General features: G+C 42.9%; 1 protein-coding gene across 1 annotated transcript; it reads right to left on the minus strand.

The window, feature by feature from the left end:
• Nucleotides 1–6891: 6891 nt before the first annotated feature.
• On the minus strand, nt 6892–9260 carry LOC308429543 (beta-defensin 12; the record flags this gene model as incomplete). Its single annotated transcript, XM_080928423.1, has 3 exons — nt 6892–7016; nt 8824–8865; nt 9191–9260. The coding sequence occupies 3 exons, from the start codon at nt 9258–9260 to the stop codon at nt 6892–6894; spliced, it is 237 nt and encodes a 78-aa protein (XP_080784549.1).
• Between the last annotated feature and the right edge of the window lie 13174 nt (nt 9261–22434).

Here is a 22434-nt window from a genome sequence, read left to right on the forward strand (position 1 = left end):
TCGAGTTCTTTCTGTTTACAGGTATCAGAAATGTGAGGGGACACAATGTCAAAGATCTTAAAGCTGAGGAAAACTAGAGAAGGCAGCTTATCTGAGTCACAGGCCACGTCTCCATCTTAACTGCATTTCTGGGTTTTCCCGCTTTTGTCGGCAAAGGAACAACCCATAGACTGTGCCAGAAAGAGGGTGTTAGACTTTGTTTACAGGAGATAGAGTCAGCCTCAGGGAGGCCATTTTCTGCTGTACTAGACACTGCTTGGACCTGACTTCACAAAGTCCAACACTGGAGAAGAGTCCAGTGAGGGACAGCGCAGAGAAGATTCTCCAGAGAGTCTGCTCCTGGCTGCTGCTGAGGATTCAGTGCTTCTTTCTTTCCCTGCATCACAATGGCATTAAGTTACCTCAGCAGGTCCCAATCTTTTTTGAAGGGAAGGCAGTCAATTTCACATTGGCTGATTTTGTGTCAACTTGTCACAAGCTGGAGTTATCACAGAGAAAGGAGCCTCAGTTGAGGAAATGCCTCCATGAGATCCAGCTGTAGGGCATTTTCTCAATTAGTGATCAAGGGAAGAGGGCACAGCCCATTGTGGGTGGTGCCTTCCCTGGGCTGGTAGACCTGGGTTCTATAAGAAAGCAGGCTGAGCAAGCCAGGGGAAGCAAGCCAGTAAGTAACATTCCTCCATGGCCTCTGCATCAGCTCCTGCTTCCTGACCTGCTTTAGTCCTGACTTCCTTTGGTGATGAACAGCAATGTGGAAGTGTAAGCTGAATAAATCCTTTCCTCCCCAACTTGCTTCTTGATCATGTTTTGTGCAGGAATAGAAACCCTGACTAAGACAGGAAACTTCTGTATAATGTGCCCCTGGCTAGGGCAGAGGCAACTAGTAATTCTTTACTAGGCCAAAAAGTGAATACTACATTACAAAATCAGAGTCAGAGAGAGAGAGAGAGACAAAGACACAGAGAGAAAGGTAGAGACAGAGTGAGACATACACACTCAAACACACACAGATAGTACAATTAATTACGTGTCCTACATAAGCCCCTACTTTAATGGGAAGGCCACAATGTTTTTTGGGATTTCTGGAAATCAGTGTCAATTCAGAACCAGTATCCAATAGACCCCGAAAAGTCTGATTATTTCCTTTTCTCCAGTGCGCAGTTACCCTTGTAAAAGGCAGTAGCTCCTTCTGGGGATGAAGTGGAGAAAGGCTAATGACAAAACCTTTAGATGTCTTATCAAAATCCTTCCATAGGGAAACCTGGCCACTCCTTCATTCAAAGGGTTCTGGGTCTGCAAACTGCCTCAAGTCTGGAAATTAATTCACTGCCGAGTCTGCCTTTTGCCACCATCCAGTGTAGCCTTTCTTTCATGTATTTGAGAATTTTTCTGCTTATACATATCAAAGAGAAATGCAGTAGGCTTCCTATGTATTTCGTGCTTGGAAACACCATGACTGGTTAGCCATACCAACGGTCTGAACGAGTCATGCCAGAATAAATTCCACCCCCCTTTGCTGGCCATTTTGGGCTATGTCATTATAAACATTGTTTTGTCCACACTGTCCATTATAACAAATATGATCACCTTGTCTCTGACAATTCAATGCTGCCACCTGGCCCTTGTTACCTTGGGGCCCAATTAAATTCATTGTATTTAATTCATCCAATTGAGCAGCAGCATCTCCAACACTAAGGTCTGGCACAGGAAAAGGGGGAGAACAAAACCCTTCAAATGTGCCGGTGCCCCTCTCACCAGTTCTCATCTGATAGGATTTGTGAAGGTCATATCTTCTGGGCCTTTGTGGAGGATTAGATACAGAACATAACCACTTCAGCCTTGCAAATTTCCTCAGTCTTAAATCAACACTATGCTGAGGAATATCAAGCATCTCCAACTCCTTTTCAGGAGGCCATCCTTTGATAAATGCTTCAGCCAGCCATTCAAGCTTCTGACACCCCTTTTACCTGTCCGAGCTTCCATATTAAACCTAGAATCTCCACTTAGAGGGCCCATGTCAATAAACTTAGCCTCATCTAGTTTTATGTTTCTTCCACCCTTAAGTCCCACACATATTCCCCAGACTTCTGCTTGAATAAATTAGTAAACTCATTAAGCTCCTTAGCGCATTTCCTTGTGGACTGACTACACTTTCTACCTCCACTCTAGGGACCTGTTTTGCTTTGAGTCTGATTATGGGTCTAGAATAAACTATTGGTGGCCCTTGAGAAACATCAGTATTGTCTTGTCTGGCATTTTCTTCACGGAAAGTCACTGCTGGTTTATCAGACTCTGAAGAATTAATTTTCTCATGTGAAAGAGGCATTATTTCAAGGGGTGGACATGAAGGTACTACTTCCTTGGGTGGGGTAAACCCTTGAGAATCTGAAGATTCAAAATTCTCAACTTCAACAGCGTCCTCCCATACATCCCTATCCCAAGTTATAGGATCCTGTTCTTTGCTAATTAATGCCCTTACTTTAACTGCTGACTCCCTTTGAGGCTGAGACTTGAATTTTTGTTGTAATTCAGCCAACCTTATAATGAGGGCTTCAGTTTGAATTTCTGTAACTCGAGCCCTATGGCTGTTGGAGAGAAGATTCTCTTCAAGGACACAACTAGCAACCTTTTGATTGTTTACTTGCATCTGGAGCCTTTTGATTTCACCATACAGCTCATTCTCTTCCTTCATCATTTTTTTTCCAGAAATACCAAGAAAAACATGCCAGCAAAATAATTTTCCATTATTTTCCCATCTTGTAGAAAGTTTTGTACACTGAATCACCTAACTCATTAAGATAATCAAAGGCACTAGCTTCTTTAAGTTTGAAATATACTATCAACCATGGATCTTGAATATTCTCTGAGCTCCCAGGAGAGAGTATCTGGAGAGGTTTCAGTAGTTGAAGGTGCTGGTGAATTACTAAACTTCATATTCTTAAAGACTCACCCATAAAATTCTGCTCCTCTAGAACCACTCCTGGTACCAACTTCTGTATTACTCAGGGTTCTCTAGAGTCACAGAACTTATGGGTAGTCTCTATAGAGGAAGGGAATTTGTTGGTGACTTACAGTCTGTAGTCCAACTACTCAACGACAGTCAGCAGCAGCTATGAATGGAAGTCCAAAGATCAAGCAGATGCTCAGTTCGTAAGGCAAGCAGGTGAAGAGTGAGCCTTCCATCCTCCAATGTCCTTATATAGGTCTCTGACAGAAGGTGTGTCCCAGATTAAAGGTGTGTACCACGATGCCTGGATCAGCTTTGTCCCAGATGACCTTGAACTCAGATATCTCCTTGCCTTAGAGTCCTGGGAGATCTAGCCTCATGATCAGGATCACAGGTGTGTCTTCCAATTCTGGATTGAGGCTCATTCCAGATATAGTCAAGTTGAAAACCAAGATTAGCAACTACACCAGTGATTGTTAATGTGTTAGAATATTGTCCCTCAATGTGAAATATGATGGAACCTTTAAAATGTATGGCTTAGATGACCCATACCTGTCTGAGTACTCAGGAAGTGGAGGCAGAGAGTTTCAGGCCAGCAAAGGCTGTAGAGTGAGTACCAGCCCAATCCAGTCTCAGACAGACTCTATCTCAACAAAACAAAAGTAAACAAAAAATGTATAGATTAGTGTAACTTAATTAGTTCACTGGGGCACTGCCCTTAGAAGGAGTAACATGGTTTTTATGGTGATTTGCTATCCCAGAGAGGTTAGAGTAAGAATGTCCCCTCCCTGTTCTCCAGCTTCTTGTCTTCCATGCTGCCTTTTCCTCTTTTTTTTTCTCAGTTACTTTTTAAAATTTTATCTTGGATAGTCTCTGTATTTATATTTCAAATGTTATCCCCTTTCCTCCAACCTCGAATTTCAATCGCCTTCTACTTGTGTTTATGAAGGTGCTCCCTCTCCCAACTTCCCTCTCCATCTCAGCACCTTGGCATTCCCCAACACTGGGAAAACACACCTTCACTGGACCAAAGGCCTCTTCTTCCATTGATGCCAGACAGTGAAATCCTCTGCTACATATGTTACTGGAGCTGTGGGTCTCTCCATGTGTGCTCAATGGTTGGAACTGTAGTCCCTGGGAGTTCTGGAGGGTTTGTTTGATTGATATGTAGTTCTTCCTATGGGGTTGCAAACCCTTTATCCTACTCCAGTCCTTTCTCTAGCTCATTCCTTGAGGACCCCACGTTCAGTTTGATGGTTAGCTGCAAGTATTCTCAACTGTATCTGTATAATTTTGGCAGAGCCTTTTAGGAAGCATCTGTATCTGGTTCCTGAGAATAAGCCCTTCTTGGAATCAGCAATAGTGCTTGGGTTTGGTGGCTGCATGTGGGGTGAATGCTTAGGTTAGGCAGTTTTGAATGATTTTTTCTTTAATCCCTGATCCTCTATTTGTCCCTGTATTTCCTCCAATGAGTGCTCTGTTTTCCTTTTTAAGAAGGACTAAGGCATCCACAGTCTGGCCTTTCTTCTTTCTGAGAATCATAAAGTCTGTGAATTGTTTCTTGGTTATTCAGAGCTTTTGGGGCTAGTATCCACTTATCAGTGAGTTCATATCATGTGTGTTTTTTTTTTTTTTTTTTTTTTGTGACCATGTTACCTCACTCAGAATGATTGCTTCTAGTCCCATCCATTTGCCTAGGGATTTTATAAAGTCATTATTTCTAATAACCAAGTAGTACTCCATTGTGTAAATATACAACAATTTCTGTATCCATTCCTCTTTTGAAGAACATCTGGGTTCTTTCCAGCATCTGGCTATTATAAATAAGGCTGCTATAAACATGTTGGACCATGTGTATTTGTTATATGTTAGAGCATCATTGGGGTACATGCCTAGGAGTAGTATAGCTGGGTCCTCAGGTAGTACTACGCCCAATTTTCTGCCAAACTGCCAGACTGATTTCCAGAGTGGTTGTACCAGCTTGCAGTCCCACCAAAAATGGAGGAATGGTCTTTCTCCACATCCTTGCCAGCATCTGCTATTACTTGATCTTTTGATTTTAGCCATTCTGACTGGTATGAGGTAGAATCTCAGGGTTGTTTTGATTTGCATTTCCATGATGACTAGAGATGTTGAACATTACTTTAGGTGCTTCTCAGCCATTTGGTACTCCTCAGTTAAGAATTCTTTGTTTAGCTCTTTACCTAATTTTTTGTTGTGAGCCTAGCTTTTTACAGCTGAGCCATTACTCCAGCCCATCTGTACCCTATTTTTAAATAGGATGATTTGATTCTCTGTAGCCTAACTTCTTGAGTTCTTTGTATATATTGGATATTAGCCCTCAATCAGATGTAGGATTGGTAAAGATCCTTTCCCAATCTGTTGGTTAACATTTTTGTCCTCTTGACAGAGTCCTTGGCCTTACAGAAACTTTGCAGTTTTATGAGGTCCCATTTGTTAATTCTAGATCCTAGAGAATAAGCCATTGGTGTTTTTTCAAAAAAATTTCCTCTGTGCTTATGTGTTCTAAGCTCTTCCCCACTTTATATTCTATTAGTTTCAGTATGCCTGGTTATATGGAGAGTCATCCAGACTTCCTACCTAGATAGTTTGAGAGACAGCATGTGCTGTGTTAAGCTGGTAAGATCGTAATGTGTTCTTATACAGTGACATGAATAGCAATTGTATTTTAAGGTGTGTGTATTCTGTAGAGGGGAATTTCCATGTTCTCACAAGGGTGCTGTGCTCTCCAAAACAGTGAGCAGATTCCCAAGTGGTTGAAAGTCTTCATAATTGTCTTTTTATTAATTCATCTCAGTCCCAGAAATTTATGCTAAAACCTCTTCATGCTAAGTTCTTTCTCACCTCTGTGAACCACACATCTTTCTGCCCTCCATCCAGTATCTTAGGCTCTGCTGGATCCACATCTGTCTGGAGCTAAGCCTGCCGTGGGAGAGCCAGGTGAGAGCTGAGGGAAAGCAGCATGTTACCATGGGAAACAAATTCTCTTGTGGGGAAATATCCGTTTCTGTTCCTACCTGCCATTCTCTTGGCAGATTGTATAGATTAAACTCAGCCCAAAGTCAGGAACCCTGGTGGATGTGGATCGATAGACCAGTGCTGATGTTTCATAGTTAGAAGGGAAAGAGTAAGAGAAGACCCGAGGTACCAGGTAATGATGGGCAGGTTCATGTGTCTCCATAGTGTGAGCCCCTTGGCTGTTAGTTTTGATGTTTAGGGTTTGAAGCTACAAATTTTATTTCACAAGGCGAAAGTTATAGTGTTACATCTGCAGATATTCTATGCAAATGACATTTTATTTAATCTCCAACTATTTTTTTTTCAGACAAGAATGATGATGCAGTCTCAGGACCACAGGCATTAACAGAGTATTTGAGGGTTGTTTTAAAAAATATATCATAATCGTTGTAATCTTCGGATAATAACAGGTTAGCTCATCAAGAATCAGACGAATGAACTATTTTGTATTTTATAGAACTACAAACTGTCAACAGTAGAAGAACGACACTTTCCTTTGTCCATCAATCCCATAATAATTGGTATGTTAGAGAGACACAGAGAGAGGTAGTGATGCGCACACTGCCCTTTGTCTCCCAGCTTTCCTGTACCACAGGCAGAAACACAAACACATGCCTGGATTGAATACAAAGAAGAATGACAGTCACACGCCCAGGTAACTCTGAGCCCTATGAGAAAGTTCTGGAAGGAACATTATAAGTGTTTGGAAATGTGCAGTTTTGCCAACTTGTGTAGAAGGCGTTCATTGCTTGTTTTGATTTTTTTCATTCTAAAATTAAAGTGAAGCACAGAAACAGATCAAGATGAGATGGGACCAGACAGTGCTGACCGTGCCCACAGATGTTCTCTCCTTGATCATTCATTCAGCACATCTTCTGAGACTCAAAGGCCACTGCTCCGTGGGTTCAGATCCTCTCCCGACAGCAGAAGAAGTTCAGCTTGCACTTGCCCGCAATCTTCTCACTATCCGTGCAAGTCCTCCTGCATTTCCCGCGCCCCAGCCTGCACGTCTCACACACTGCAAACTCACCTGTGCCGGGAAAGAGCTGCTGACACGTTTGCTGGAACTTTGTGGGGGTGGGAGGAATATCTAAGGCCCCTGACTGGCAGGGCTTGTCTATATGGCCATGAGTGCTTTCTAGAATTAGGCCAGAGGTGTTGGGGATAGCTCAGCTGGCAATGTGGTTCTTGGGTGATCATGGGAGCCTGAGTCTGATTCTTCATGCCCAGGTAAAAAGCCAGACACTTCTGTACTCTTACAGTCCACAGTTTGGGAAGCAGGGACAACTATTCAGTCAGCGTAGCTGAACTTGTGATAGATTCTGTCTCAGAAAACAAGGCGGATGGCTTCTGAGGAATGTCCTTCAAGTTTGACCTTGGCCTCCACACAGACATGAACACACACACAGGCACACACACACACAAACACACACACACACACACACACACACACACACACACACACACACACACACCAAAAGAGCACTACAGCATAGCATCTTTGTACCACAGTGTGGAGGTGACAAGTTAAGAACAACAGGTAACCATTACTGGCCTTGCCCAGGTGTTTACTGTCTTTCATGGGCCCGATGTCAGAGACAGAGCAACATCTATTCTTCAGAACTATTAACATCCATATCTGTACCACTGAAAATTGATAGATAGCCTTTGGTTTCAAACTCTTGAAGCTGGAATGGATAATTTAACCTCAATACTTGTTTGGGACTAGTACCAGCTGCTTAATTTACCAAGTTCCCTTCACCTGAGGGTCATAGTAGAAATACGTGTGCACATTTTAAATTTGTTGGGTGGTGAAATGAAATGACCCCATGATAATATTGTGTTTTATGTTATTTACTGGTAAGGGGGCTTTAATAATTATGTTGCACAATCCATGTGTATTTTTAAGGGTTGGGTTTGGAGAAATTAGTATTCCATGAGTTCCATAGTTCTTACTCTATTCAATTATTTATTATTATTATTATTAACATTATGTTATTATGTATATGTGTGTGTGTGTGTGAGAGAGAGAGAAAGACAAAAGTGTATCATATAGTCGACATGCACATGTGTGTGCAGGCTCATTCCCCCATGTATGTGCACACAAAACATCAAGGAAAAGACCTTGGGTATCCTCACCTGCCACTCCCAGCTTTGAAGCAGGGCCTCTCTTTGAACCTTAGCTCACTTATTCTAGCTAGTCTGATTCTCAGTGAACCACCCAGCTCTGCCCTCGAACCCCCTAGCTCTAACCCATCGTGCCGGGGTCACAGGGTCAAGTGAAACTGTGTGTGCTGGAGTCCAGACTTGGGTCCTAATATTTGCACAGCAAACACTCAATCTGTGAGTCACTTCTCCAGCCCTTCAAGAGTATTTCAACATTTCTTTTAATTGTGTTTGTATCGTGCTGTCTTCCCATATAAGAGAACCTCTGGTGCACACCCAAAGCTTGTGGCTAACCGTTATAAACAGCATTTCATAATGAGGTTGGCACCTCACCGACCATCTACACCATTCTATGTGACCGTACTTAGCCAGCAGGTGCCCTCATGCAGGCCTGTTCAAGTTAGGTTAGAAGGGAAGGGAAGCCAGCATCTCTGGGTAATGCTAATTGGTGAGGGTGAGATTTATCATAAGCATCACAAATTAACAGAGAAGTCACTGGAAAAAATACAAATATAACCATGGCCACAAGAGTAACAGAAGATGGGACCAATAGATCAGAACTCAGTCCTTTCACAACTGCCTCCCTTTCTCAGCCTTCCCAGTCAAAGAGAGTTAACTGGGCCTGACTGAGTCCCCGAGAGTGAAGGAGAAAGAACAGGTAAAGAATTTACCTCCTGGAAATGATCGGGAATACTCAAGTCCTGCCCAGCACCCTAAATTTAAACAAAATACATTTTAGGACAGGATGTTAAAACAAGAAATAACACTTCATAAAACATTTACATGTTACATGGCTCTTGAAAGACTACTGATGGTATGGCTGTTGTCTTTATTGGATTTCCCAAGACCAGCACTCCTGGAAGTCAGAAAGTCCAATGTAAAGAACAATAAAATAAAAACTAAAGCTCTATTCAGCTGGCTCTTACGAAACATTAATGCAGATCCAAGAAATCTCTGGGTAGAGACAGTTACACTCAGTTTCATTGGATTTCATGGTTTCCCCCCAACCCCATCAAAATCCCGTCAACTTTGATTTACCTGATGGCAGTTGAACTACAACGAAGAACAAAGCAACACCAAAATACAACATCTCTCTGCTCAGAGCCATGTTTGAGGGGAGATTCTTCAACACACAGATCAGGGTTTCTTTGAGGGGACAAGAAAGCGTTTATATTGGAAAGTAATGGGCTACGTTCTAGGTCAGTGAAGTGAATCAATAAAGAAAGCACAATTACAGGCTCCATTTGCCAGGATCAAGAGCTGGTGCAGTGAGTTATAGCCTGGAGCCTGCAAAGCCCCACTTCCCCATGCCTGATCAGCTACTACAAGGCTGGTGGTGCACACCTGAACTCATAGAGACCGACAGAGTGCACAAGACCTGCACAGTATAAGCTAGACACATAGCAAATGGGAAGTGAGCACAGAGTTTCTGCCTAGGCAAGAAGCTGCTTATTTGTAATTGATAGCTGCTGGGACAGGGGAAGTAAGCTTCCCTCACTGGAGTGCTACTGAGTCTATTGACTACTCTCTAGGACAGGCCTTATGCTTGGTAGTTGGCCAACCCAAATCAGACAACATGAACTCGGGTAGGTAGTAGGGAGGATCTGGGAGAATAAAGAATGTGATCAAAATATACTGTGTGAGGGGCTAGAGAGATGGTTCAGTGGTTAAGAGCACCGACTGCTCTTCCAGAGGTTCTGAGTTCAATTCCCAGAAAACACTTAGTGGCTCACAACCATCTGTAGTGAGATCTGATGCCCTCTTCTCGTGTGTCTGAAGACAACTACAAAATACTCATATAAATAAAATAAACAAATCTTTAAAAAATACTCTGTGAAAATTTCAAAAGACAAATGAAAGCATAAGCAAACTAAAACACAATAATCCTCCGAGATTAAGTAAGATGATGTAAGTAACACTTGGAAGGGGCTGCACACAGTAAGTCCAGAATTTAAAAACAAATGATGGGGTACGTGCTTAGGTCAGGCTCTCTTCCCAGCATGTACAGCTCACAAAGTTTGACTGTGCAGTTCAGAGTCCTGACCACAGGCCACCAGTTTTTCACTGAAACATGGGGTTCTGTGTACTCATACTCCCCCTATACCGTGATCTGAAGCCACCAGGGAAGGAACTTACTCAGGATTAGAAATGCAAATGGCTGGACTCCAGATTCTTTTAGCAGGACACCTGCACCCTGCCCATCCATCTCTGCCCACCTGTACTCTACGCTCATGCCTAATTTCCTTCTTGGGAACTTTCCAGAATCAGGGAAAAAAACAGCAACACTGTAGGTTGAGTGACACCCACTGAGGCAGGTGCGCTCCATGTAGCAGGGAGTGGGGGTCACTGGTTCCAATAAACTTCACTGATCAAGGTCCTGTTTGCTCTTCAGAAGCCTATAAAGGTGGGTGGGTACTGGTGCATTTTTCCATGGACACCGTGCTGACCCTCACAGCCCTTCAGGTCATGAAGACATTCTTATTTCTCTTTGCTGTTCTCTTCTTTCTAGACGCAGGTAAAGGAAATGAACATCTTTACATGGAGGGGGATCTGTGCTGATGGCCCAGACACAAGGTCTACCCTGAAAATGCCCAGGTGTGATCAGTCCTAGGATTTAGGATACATTTTGTCTGTTGGACTTGAAAGAGAACAGTTGTTACAGAAGAGACTTCCTTAGGACTTACCATCAATGCATCATGCATTGATACATTGCCTTTCTATTAATGATAAGTGGTCACAGGTTTGGATAAGTTAAAGGGCATCACCAGGAAAGACAACTTGATGCCTGCTTTTATGATCATTAACAAAAACAATGGCCAAAAGTTAAAGGAAAAACAAAAATGAAGAAATCCACAGATTTTTTAAAAAACATTTTTTAATATAGAATAAAATAGACAATGAAGAGCTAGAAAAAGAGAGACATGGAAGAAGAAATGGTGGAGTTTCACACCCACCGTGGCACCAGGTAAAAGTACACAGTGGAGACAGCCAGTTGTTAATCACACATCTGAAGATGGGCGCTGCGCTGTACAGTTGCGTAATAAACACATTTACGTCTCCAAAGCCAGTGCCTTGGAGGAAAAATCTGTTGTACTTTAATTTAGAGATATTCAGGGTCGTTTTCCTTTTGGCTTGAAATATATACTATATGTAGAGTGTATGCATATGGAGGTTGGGACTCGGTTGGGCAAAGCTTCTTTTCAGGGACATATAGGTAAGTCAGCATTGATACTCTGTTGCACAGTGTGACCTGTATGGGACCTCCTCTCCATATCAGAGCTCTCTCTACTTTCTCACACTTATGGCAAGCTTTAAAAAATTTTAGCTGCATCCCCTCCAAGGAGGTTAGTCCTTTGTGCAGTGGTTAGCGCTTAATACAGAGCCTCATGAGTGGTTAGATCGCTGAAAACAAATGACTTATCCCTAAGCAGGAACCCCAATATCACTCATTGCAAGTACCAGGAAACAGAAAGGGGGAAGAAAGAAGGGGATATGGAGTGTCTTGGAAATGCTGTCTTCTCTAAAGACACACCAATAACATTATGAACACACAGCTGGGGCTACCTGCACAGGACATCCGCAAACAGTAGGACGTGAAAACAGGAAGGAGATCTGTGGGGAAGTAGAAGTGTGCAAGAGTGGGAGGCGATGAGAGGGGACAATACATTACACTCACATGTGTGTACGCTGTTAACCTCTTGTGTTAGAAAGAGACCCAGGCAATACAACAGCCGAAAAGCATGTCAAAGCAGAGAGGGCACAGAGAGGTGAGAAACAGCCCCTTCTCCAATGCTGATTCCCAGGTGGTGTGCAGGAGATGAAACCACAGCCACAGGCTCGGGGCGTTTGTTCACTCTGGGTTTATTGACAAACTGAGGGCTTCTGAGGCAAGGGCCCAGCCTGCAAAGCTCTCCTGGGTCAGCAGTGGTCCAGGTGTGGGAAGACAAGAAGCTTTGGCCTCAGTCCACAGTGGCTCAGCGCTCCGCCCACAGTGGCTCAGCGCTCCGCCCAGAGTGATTCAGCGCTCCGCCCACAGTGATTCAGTGCTCCGCCCACAGTGGCTCAGCGCTCCGCCCACACTGACTCAGTGTTCTGCCCACATTCAGTCTTATGTTAAAAAGTGGGAAGACCAGAGCCAGAGAACCTGTACCCCTGCCCATGCTGGAAAATTACATGACTAGAGGTCCAGGAAGCTTCTCTAATTCCCTGTCAATTGTAAAACCAGTTTCTTTCTCTCCCCTACCTCTCCCCTCTTCCTCTTTCTCTCCTCCTTTCCCTGTCCTCCCCCACCCTATCTCCTCCTCTCTTATTATATTCTAGTATTGTTTTAAACTTTAATTTTATTGTAAGACACTTAAATGTTGTCCCCCCCCCCCCCGCCTTTATCTGATTCATTTATTTGTGTCTGTCATCAGATGCTTTTCTCTCCTTCCTCTCTTAAGATTTTCTTTGGTTCTCAGTAGTCAGTCTTTGGCCTTCGGTAGGTAGCTCTGGTTTTTGTAGCTAGTGTGTTTGATGCTATTATGGTTTGTCTTCACTGCTCTGAGAAGGTTTAAGTGATTAAGTCCTCAAGAGAAGACCTTTCACGAACAGGACCTCCATATAGCAGCCAGAGCTGATCACCAATAAAACACAAATCACATGTTTGAAACACAAGGAAGAGCAAAAGGGAGGAAACCTGATTCTGCTAAAACCTCACCCTCTGAAGTGGTTAAACTAAAACATCCAGGGGCCAAAATGACAGACAAAAATAAAATCTACTTTTTAAAACAATCAATAGAGCTGGAGAGATTGCTCAGTGGTTAGCACCAGCTATTCTCTCAGAGGCCCTGAGTTCAACTCCCAGTAACCACCAGGTGGCTCACAATCATCTGTGGTGAATCTGATACCCTCTTCTGGCATGCTGGTATACATGCAGATGGACCACTCATGTATATATAATAAATATATAAATCAATAAAAAGATCAATAATTTATATTCAAATAAACAGGAAACTGAATCAAGCAGGCAATCTATAACTTGGATTTGGAGAAAAAGTAGTTGGGTGAGAAATTCATCAGAGACACAGAGATCCTGAAAAAAGCAACAGAACACCAGCAGAGTAGAAATCACAGGAATGAAAGCTCAAGGAACCAAATGAAAAGCTCAGAACAGACATCACCAATGACTAGGCCAGAGAACTAAGGATACTGGGGATTGAGGCAAGGCTGAAGAAACACATTTACATAACAGAAAAATGCTGTCTACAACATTCAACACCCATGAAAATCAGTAATTGTTTGGACACAGGAATCTATGGTGGGGAGGTGTAGAGAGCTGCGAGGTGCCCCACCCCAAAGATGGCGCTGGTTTCCGCCTTCCACCTTCTTGATGGTGAGGGCTCTCAGTAGTAAACAACTCCTTATTTGGCTGTGCCTGTTCAGCTTGCCTGCTTCCCCATTGAAGCAGCCCATCTGCAGGGCCCACATGGCTTACAGGGGTTGGTAGGCGCAAGGGGAATGGAGACCAAGGCAGAAGCAGAAGCTTGTTAAAGGATCCTGAATAAACTGCTTGAAGAAGATCTTCCCCGGGGGTCGTGTCTTCCTTGCTGGTCGAGGTTGGGCTTGACAGGGAGGGAGAAGTAAACTACTGGCTAAAAGCCCAGAAAGTTTAGTCAATAAATTATAGAAGGTGATCTCCTGAATTTAGGGAAAGAAATGACATATAAGCACTCGAGACTTTTAGAAGTCAAGTAATCATGGCCGGAAGTGACCTTACCCACATCACATTGTGGTTAAAATGCCAGGGATACAGAATATTGAACACTGTGAGAAAGAAGCGCTGGATTCTTACAAAGGCAGGTGAGAGAAGAAATATGAGCAGGGACGGTAAGTGCTGAGGGGATGGGAAACGACTTAGTTCAAGCCCTGAAACACCGGAGCTGCACCCAAAGACTGCCAGACCCTACTGAAAAAGCCAAGGGAGACATGAAGACCTGCCGTGATCCACATGTATCACAGAGATTCATGGTCACCAAGCCGGCACTACAGGAGACACTTACATGGAATCTGTACCCAGACAGGAATGAGAAACAAAAACACAACAGCTCAGAAAAAAACCCAAAAATCTCAAATCTCATATTAGAACAGATTAAGATTTGAGACATAGGAAAGAATCAGACAGGGTTGTAATAACTTGGTAGCCAGCAGATGTCTAGTATGGATAACTTAGTAAAAGCTTATCACATGTAACCCTGTTTGTAAACAGTGTTAAGTCCCAGGTTAAAAGAGAGTACTGATTGGATCACAAAATCAATATACAACAGTTTTCTACCTAAAAGACAAATGTGACAGAGAAGATTTTAGATAAAATTAGAAGGCATAAGAAAACTTACTATAAATTAATATCGGGAATAATCTATGTATATGATCTTGAAAATTCATAATGACAGCAAATATATGCACAGGACTTTAATTCACCTAATGTAATAGGATGAGCTCTGTGAGGTTAAAGGGCAGACAGGTCCAACACAGTAACCGTGGGTTATTTCAACACTGAACTTCACCAACAGATGAGCCATCCAGACAAGAAAATTAAAATAGAAACCGCAGGGTAAAATTGTTCTATGGATCAGGTCGCCTACAGACTGTCCTGTCCATCAACTCCAGAACAGAGTCTTCTCAGCAGCCCACAGAAACTTTGTGCAAGCAGATTATATTTACAACATGAAACAGTCATTACAAATACAAAAACTCAAAATAATATCCTGTGTCTTATCTATTGAAATGTAACAAAAAGGAAATAGCAAGAAAACTCCAGAAACTACAGAAATGTGGCTATTAAACAGTTTGTCCTACATGTGTATACATTTGATTTTGTTTTCTTTGTTGCACTGGCTGTCACATTCAGTCTGTGGATATTTTGCATGTGTGTTCATGTGCATGCATGTGCGCACACAGACAGACAGACAGACAGACAGACACACACACACACTCACACTAAAGCACTGGCGTTTTATTGACCATATACTTAAAAACAATACCTTTCCTACAACCAAATAGTGCCTTCCACAATGGCAGGAGATAAGACACAGTACCACTGCCTACTAAAGCATGAACTCGGATTTCTGTGTTTCCAGGGCTCATTCCCGTCCACAGCTGAGCAGATTCAACCCATTGCCTACACAATCTCAAGACTGCTCACTGTAGTGCTTCTCAATGATTCTCACGTGTCTATTGTGAAAAGCACACCAGGCAACTTCCACCTGACACACATTTGCTGAATGGAAATTCGCTGACACACCAACTGCTCCCAGTTGGTACACAAGCACACTATGGAAGCAGGGCTGCGGCACATCTGATGTGTGCCCATCTTTCTCTGGGTTTCTCTTCAGCAACCCTGATGCCTTCTTGACCTGGACCCAACTCCTTGCCCCGTTCATAAGTATGAATTTGTATCATGGATTAAGATGTTGTTCTTTCTCCCTCTTATCCTCTATCCTACCCTAAAGGTACCTTAGAGGTCATTTCTATTTCCTGTCTAGTTCTTGCTCTTTGCAGTCCCCAACTAGATGATTTTGGGATCTGCCCAGTTACTGCATGAGGGGAGTGGTTATAATCAGTATTAATAGTAATAAATAATAGACAGTTGCTCTGAGGCTATGCACAGGCTCTCTCCAGCTAAGGCATATGAGCAAAGTCTGACCTGTGATCCAGGGTGAAGAGATGTGGGGCCTGGGCTGTGAAAGGTATCTTGATTCTTGGTTGAGAGGTTTGAAACCCTGGTAACCATAAGGGATATTAGGCATTTTCCCAAAACTCCGAGGTAACCAGGCACCATCACTAGCCACAGACCTCCACAGATTCGTGGCCATCAGTCACATAAGGGCAATGCCACAAGCTTCTCCACAGATGAGGCTGTGACCACAGGTCACATAAGCTCAAGACAGATCTTCATTATAATGAGGCACCTGAAGGCCTAGAGGCTTAGGCAATAACCTTTTCTTCCCAGATATTCCTCCCTGCAAAAGGTATTTTATTCTCAGGATCACCTTGAGAAGTACAGTATGATTTTACTCATCCACCTTCCTCCATGTCAAAAAATGCCTTAAAACCATGGACCAGCTGGTTTCATCGGGACCAGCTGTCAGGAGCTGTAGAGAAACCCTTCTTTGCCTACAGAGCTGACATCTAATCTCCAGTAGAAGGCCTCCCTGGTGCTCCTAGCCATGGCTACCACCAAGTCCAAGCCTGCAGCCTGCCACTGTCAAGACAAGGACTCCCCCATGGGACCTCTTTCCCCCTCAGTCCTAGTCCAGATCCCACCTGCAGGCCCCAGCTCTGTTCTCTAGGCATCCAGTGGCATCTGGGTGTCCAAGAGCCTGGGAACCAGACAACCTCGGTCTCATCACAGGCCCGGGGACAGCCTGACACCCGCCTGGTGGTGTGGTCAAATTTCCCGCATCCTGCCTCCTCCAGTGGCCCGAGTCCTGTGGTGAAGCAGACCAGGGACTCCCCACCCATTAACCCAACAAGGAGAGTTTGTTCAAGAATATCGACTTTCAAGGCCAGGCTTATACCATCTCTGAAATACTCCATTAGTTTTCCTAAAGGTAAAATGATTGGGAATGGTGCCCAAGGGCCAATGCAAGCGTCTAAGTGCTGTGTATCTTGCCTGTGGCCAGGGGTAGCAATCAAATCCCACTGCCTCTGTTCTGTGGAAAGGCAAAGACTATTTCAGTGACTCCTCACATTTGATCACTCTTGGTCCCCACACCATGGACACTTGGGACAACCCCCAAGCCTAGGTCTAGTGTCAGCAATGGCTATTCTTATCTCACATGCTCTCTGTTCCTAAAACGTACCGACAACGGCTGCTGGCATTCATGACCTTCACACCTACACCACTGTCCTTTGACATGAAACAATTTTTACTTCTTTATTTTTGATTCAGAGGTTTTTACAGAACGGTGGGCATCAACCCCATTTACCGGCACCACTCTCTTCTACAAGATACTCCTCAGTAAAATGTGTGTGGAGCCATTAGATGACAGTTGAAGTGAAGTAGAGCGGAGTGTTCCTTTCCTAGAATCTCAAGGTCCTGGATTTTAAATGTGCATAAGGGATTGTCATCATCTTAGGGATCATTAATGTCTTAGGGATCATCTAGTCTGGCTTTTGTTTTTGGTGAAGAAATGAGTAGGTGGTAGGGGGTTTCCAGGGAGTAACACTCCCTGCCCTAGACACAATGATCATAACTCGATAGTCCTCCTGTAAATAATCCCGTACCCTGTGTCTTGGTGTGCACCTACCAGCCAATTATAGCCAGAATGGCTTCAGTAACCTGAAGTCACACTGTCCATAAGTCCTTCTCTTCCCCCCCGGGGGGGGGCTTCACCTGCTTCTCTTTTCTCTAACAACTCCAGCACTATTGTTTTGTGCCGCTCTCAGCTATCTCTTTTCCTTCCTCCAGATAATAAGGGGAGTCTTGGTTACAAATACATGCAGCTGAAGGTGATGACATTTGGGGGAAACACCTGAAGAATACACATCCTGAGAGATTAAGCCAGCGTCTTCAACCTCATTGTTTTCACTGAATAACGTGTAGAACATTGGGAGCCATAGTCTACCTCCCTCCCTCCTGTAATGAAGCTTAGATTTAAGGAGAAAACACAAACCAAGCAGGACAGGGGTCAGGGACCCTGGCCATCATCTGTGGGATCTAGAAAGCTGTCTAGGTGTTGCTCTTGATTCTTTGCCATCATTGGCAACCTCTAGGACCTTCTTTAGGTGTTGATTGCTCTTAGGCTTTTGGGTCAAGAGACTCAATATCTGTTCTGCTCTGAAGAATAGATCCAGGTGTAGTTGTATGTAAAAACTAGGTGCGCTTTGCCATCTGCATCCTTCTGAGCAGATTTTCTTGGGAAAAAGTACAATTAGTGGATATCAGAAATGGTAGACCCTGGTTGGATCCACTGAGGAAATTCTGAAGTTAGAGTCAGATGCTAGCAATCTCTGGCTCCTATGCTAATTAGCACATGGACCTGGAAGCACCGCTAATTCCTGATATAGAAAAGCTGTTCCAGATATTCTTTAGTACACTGAATGGAATAACTCTCTAGGGGTCTGTGGTTTGAATCCACTCAGGTATTTGGGCACTTTGTTCTCAGTTGGAGTTGTTTGAAGCACTCTAGGAAGAGCATCCTTGCTGGAGGAAGTACGCATGGAAGCTGGCTTTGAGAGGCCATAGCTTGGCTTTTCTTCTAGTTTGCTCATCCTCAGGAATCTTGGTATGTGTGCAGTACCTGGGTCCAGTCTTCAGTGTGTGGTTCATAAACATGGACACTTTACTTTCTAATTGTTTTTTGTCTGCTCTTCTTAGATCAGTGAGTGAGGCAGGTCCTTCATGTACGTAGTACGGTTCCCAGTTGAGTGTTTGTGATTCCCAGGTGCAAATTCACGGGTTTCTGTTTCTTCTCTTGCCTCCGTCTCTTCTATTTGCTTTGTCCAATTCTGATGTGTTAGGTCTTGTTCTATCTTATTATATTTTATGATTATTCCTTAGAATCCTGTTTAATTTTTTAAAGCGATTTATTTATTTTATGTGTGTGTGTGTGTGTGTGTGTGTGTGTGTGTGTGTGTGTACACTGTCACTATCTTCAGACACACCAGAAGAGGGCATCAGATCTCATTACAGATGTTTGTGAGCCACCATGTGGTTGCTGGGAATTGAACTCAGGACCTCTGGAAGAGCAGTCAGTGCTCTTAATCTCTGAGCCATCTCTCCAGCCCCTTTCCCCCCACTGCTTGTGTTTTTGAATTTAAATTTATTTATTTTTACATATTCACTTTACATCCCACTCACCCCTCCCAGTCTTCCCCCTCCACTATCCTTTCCCCCTTCCCTTTTTATGAGTGTGTGGGGGCCCCCTGAATATCCCCCAACCCTGGCAGTTCAAGTATCTATGAGGCTAGGTTCTTCCTCTCCCACTGAGACCAGACAAGGCAGCCTAGCTAGGAGAACTTATCCCACGTACAGGCAACAGCTTTTGGGACAGCCCCCTTCCAGTTGTTCAGGACCCTCTTGAAGGCCAAGGTACACATTTACTATAAATGAGCAGGGAAGCCTAGGTTTTGCCCTTGTATGTTTTTTTGGTTGGTGGCTCAGACTCTGAGGGGACCAGATTAGTTGACTCTGTTGGTTTTCTTGTAGAGTTTCTATCCCCTTTAGGGCACAAAATAACTTCCTTCTATTCCATAAGAGTCCCCACGCTCCTCTACTGTTTGGCTGTGGGTGTCTGAGTCCGCTGCTGGGTGGAGCCTCTTAGAGGACAATATGCCCCTGTCTATATGATTCGGGGGTCTGATGGGGGTGGAGGAGAGGCGATGGGAGGGTGGACATGCCCCTTGGATAACAGGCTTCTCAGAGCAGCTTCTTCTGCTTGTATTTTAATGAGAGACATAAATTGAGTAAATCTGGATAGAGGGGGAGGTGGGGAGGAACTGGGAGGAGTAGAAAGAGGGAAATGATAGTCATGATATATTGCATGAGGAAGAAAGGGGGGTGGAGTAAAAAAAAAGAAAAGAGAAAACAGTGTGTGAGAAATTGAACGCACTTTTTAAGGCTAAAATTCTGTGAAAATTTCATCAAAACTGTCAGTTTCAATAGGCTTATTAAGATCTACAAGAATGTGAGGTTTTTAGTCCTTCAAAGGAGTTTTTTATTTCTTAGAATTCTAATAAGAAGGTTTGTTCTGTCCCTTTGTGTATTATTTCAGCAGAGTTTTAGGAAGGCTAAAATCATTGCAGATCACACTGATACAGGAAAAACCGGTACATTCTGTGACTCCTTGCATGCGTGAAAAACGAAGATTTCAAAACACTCATTTCTATTGTGTGTCTAGAAGCAGGTTGACTTTTGTCTAATTCTGCACTCCATCCCATTTACTGCTATCCTAAGGATTTCCTGTTGTCTTCCCCATGGTGAAATTCTTCCGCCCAGAGTGTTCTATGTGCTCTTAACCCATCCGGATGTGTTCCTCACAGCCTTAATGGAGGTGCTCCCCACAGTGTCTATGATTCTGCTAGCACACTGAAATTTGAACTTTCCAAACAAGGAAACTAGCAAGCCCAGGCTCACTTCTCTCATCTGTCAGTTCCCTCTCCAACACATTTTAGAGATTGAACTTGGTTCTATAAAAGCTGTTGAGAGCAAACTGGCTACTCTAGATTTTTCCCTTCCCACCTTCACATTTCCAGGATTAATTGAGATGCCACCCAGGAGGTAATAGAGAGATGACAATAATGAAGGTCTTCGCATGTACATAGTTACATATTGTAATCAGCACAAGGATGTGTGACATAGACTGTCCTCTTTAGCACTGAAGTTTCTTGTTTTAATTTCACACCATTTAATGGGTTCAGGGTAGTGAGAGGTCCCGTATAGAGCAGCATGGTAGTGTTGAATACATCCATAGAAGTAAGATCGTGTTTACTGTGTAACACTGCTGAGCTGTGTGCACCCCTGTTTCCAGGGCTCAGCCTCCTGCAAGCTCTTCTTGCTTTCCTAGATCCCCGTGGTTGTTGCTGTGTTTTTAACCCACTTTCTCTTCTGTCCACACCAAGTTGAGTATTTTCAATTACACAAATAGTCTAAGATGTTTTCTCTGTTCAAACAAAATGTATGTGCAAATGAGACACATCTGCACAGTGTTACCATAGCGACCCTTCCTGGGAGCTGCTGATGTTACACAAAGTCTATCATGTAAATCTAGTTTGAGGCATTTTCCTCTATCAGTGCCAACAATAATCTCTGGGCAGGGAACTATCATTGCTGCATTCAGCCATTTTGAAGACTGACCACTTTTCAACTTTCTTTCTTTCTTCTTCTTTTTTTTTGATGCAAAAGAAAAGTGTTTATTTTTCCAGAACACCAGGATCAACCTTCAGCAGTCTCTCAAGCAAGAGACTGGAGATCATAAGGCTTCTAACTCATAAGCACCTTTTATACAAGTTTTTAGAGGGCAGAATACATTAATGACAATCATCCTGGGAGGGTACCTATATTCCCCAGAGGGCCCAGGTGGCCTTTGAACTTAATGAATCTTCCTAACCACAGCTTATGTTATTCATCCTATGTTCCTCAAAACATAATGACTGTTCTAAAAAATACAAAAGAACAAAGGATAGAATTAATTTTACTGTAAAATCTTTATTCTGCATTTGTTGACATAGATAAGATACATGAGGAAAGCCACTGTTCATAAATCCTGATTGGTAAAAACGTGTAAATATGACACGGCACAGGCTTTTCTGATTTTCATGCATAAAATTTTTATAATATTCTAGATCAGGGTTAGGCATGTTTTGCATTTCATGTTCTGAGTTAGATTTGTTGCCCTGATCAGTCAGTAGTAGCTTGTTAAATAAATTCTTGTTGTTTGCGTTGACCCGGTGTTTGAGTAGTGTTGAATCTCAACAGACCCTATAACACAAAGTCCTAACCACATTGCTTATATTCAGAGAATTTCTCTCCAGTGTGAATTATTTCATAATGAAGAATCTATGTAAATGTGCAAAAGCCTCACCATATTAAATGCATTCAAAATTTCTCTCTAATATGGATTCATTTATGACTCCAAAGATGACAATGACATACAAAGACTTTACCACACTAATTACATAGGGTTTCTCTCTGGTACATATTCTTTTATGTTCTAGGAGATGACTCTGACTTTAAAAAAGCTTTACTACATTGATTAATTTCTAGGGTTTCTCTTCACTATGTGTTCTTTTAGGTATGAAGAGATGATTCTGACTTTAAAAGGCTTTATTGCATTGATTACATTCATAGTGTTTCTCTCCAGTGTGAGTTCTTTTATGATGTCGGAGACCAGAATGACATACAAAAGATTTACCACATTGGTTACATTCATAGGGTTTCTCATCAGTGTGAGTTCTTTGGTGTATTTTGAGAATATGATGATGTGTAAAGGCTTTACCACATTGGTGCCATTCATAGGGTTTCTCACTAGTATGTATTCTTTTATGCCCTTGAAGATGATTTTGTCTTGAAAAGGCTTTATTACATTCCTTACATTCATAAGGCTTCTCTCCAGTGTGTATTTTTTGATGCATTTGGAGAACATTCTTACCTGCAAAGGCTTTATTACATTCCTTACATTCATAGGGTTTCTCTCCAGTGTGTGTTCTTTGGTGTATCTGGAGATCCACAAGACGTGCATAGACTTTTCCACATTCATTACATTCAAAGGTTTTCTTTTTAGTATGGGTTCTTCTATGTT

This window comes from Micromys minutus, assembly GCF_963924665.1.
Source record: "Micromys minutus genome assembly, chromosome: 14".
NCBI classification, from domain to species: Eukaryota; Metazoa; Chordata; class Mammalia; order Rodentia; family Muridae; genus Micromys; species Micromys minutus.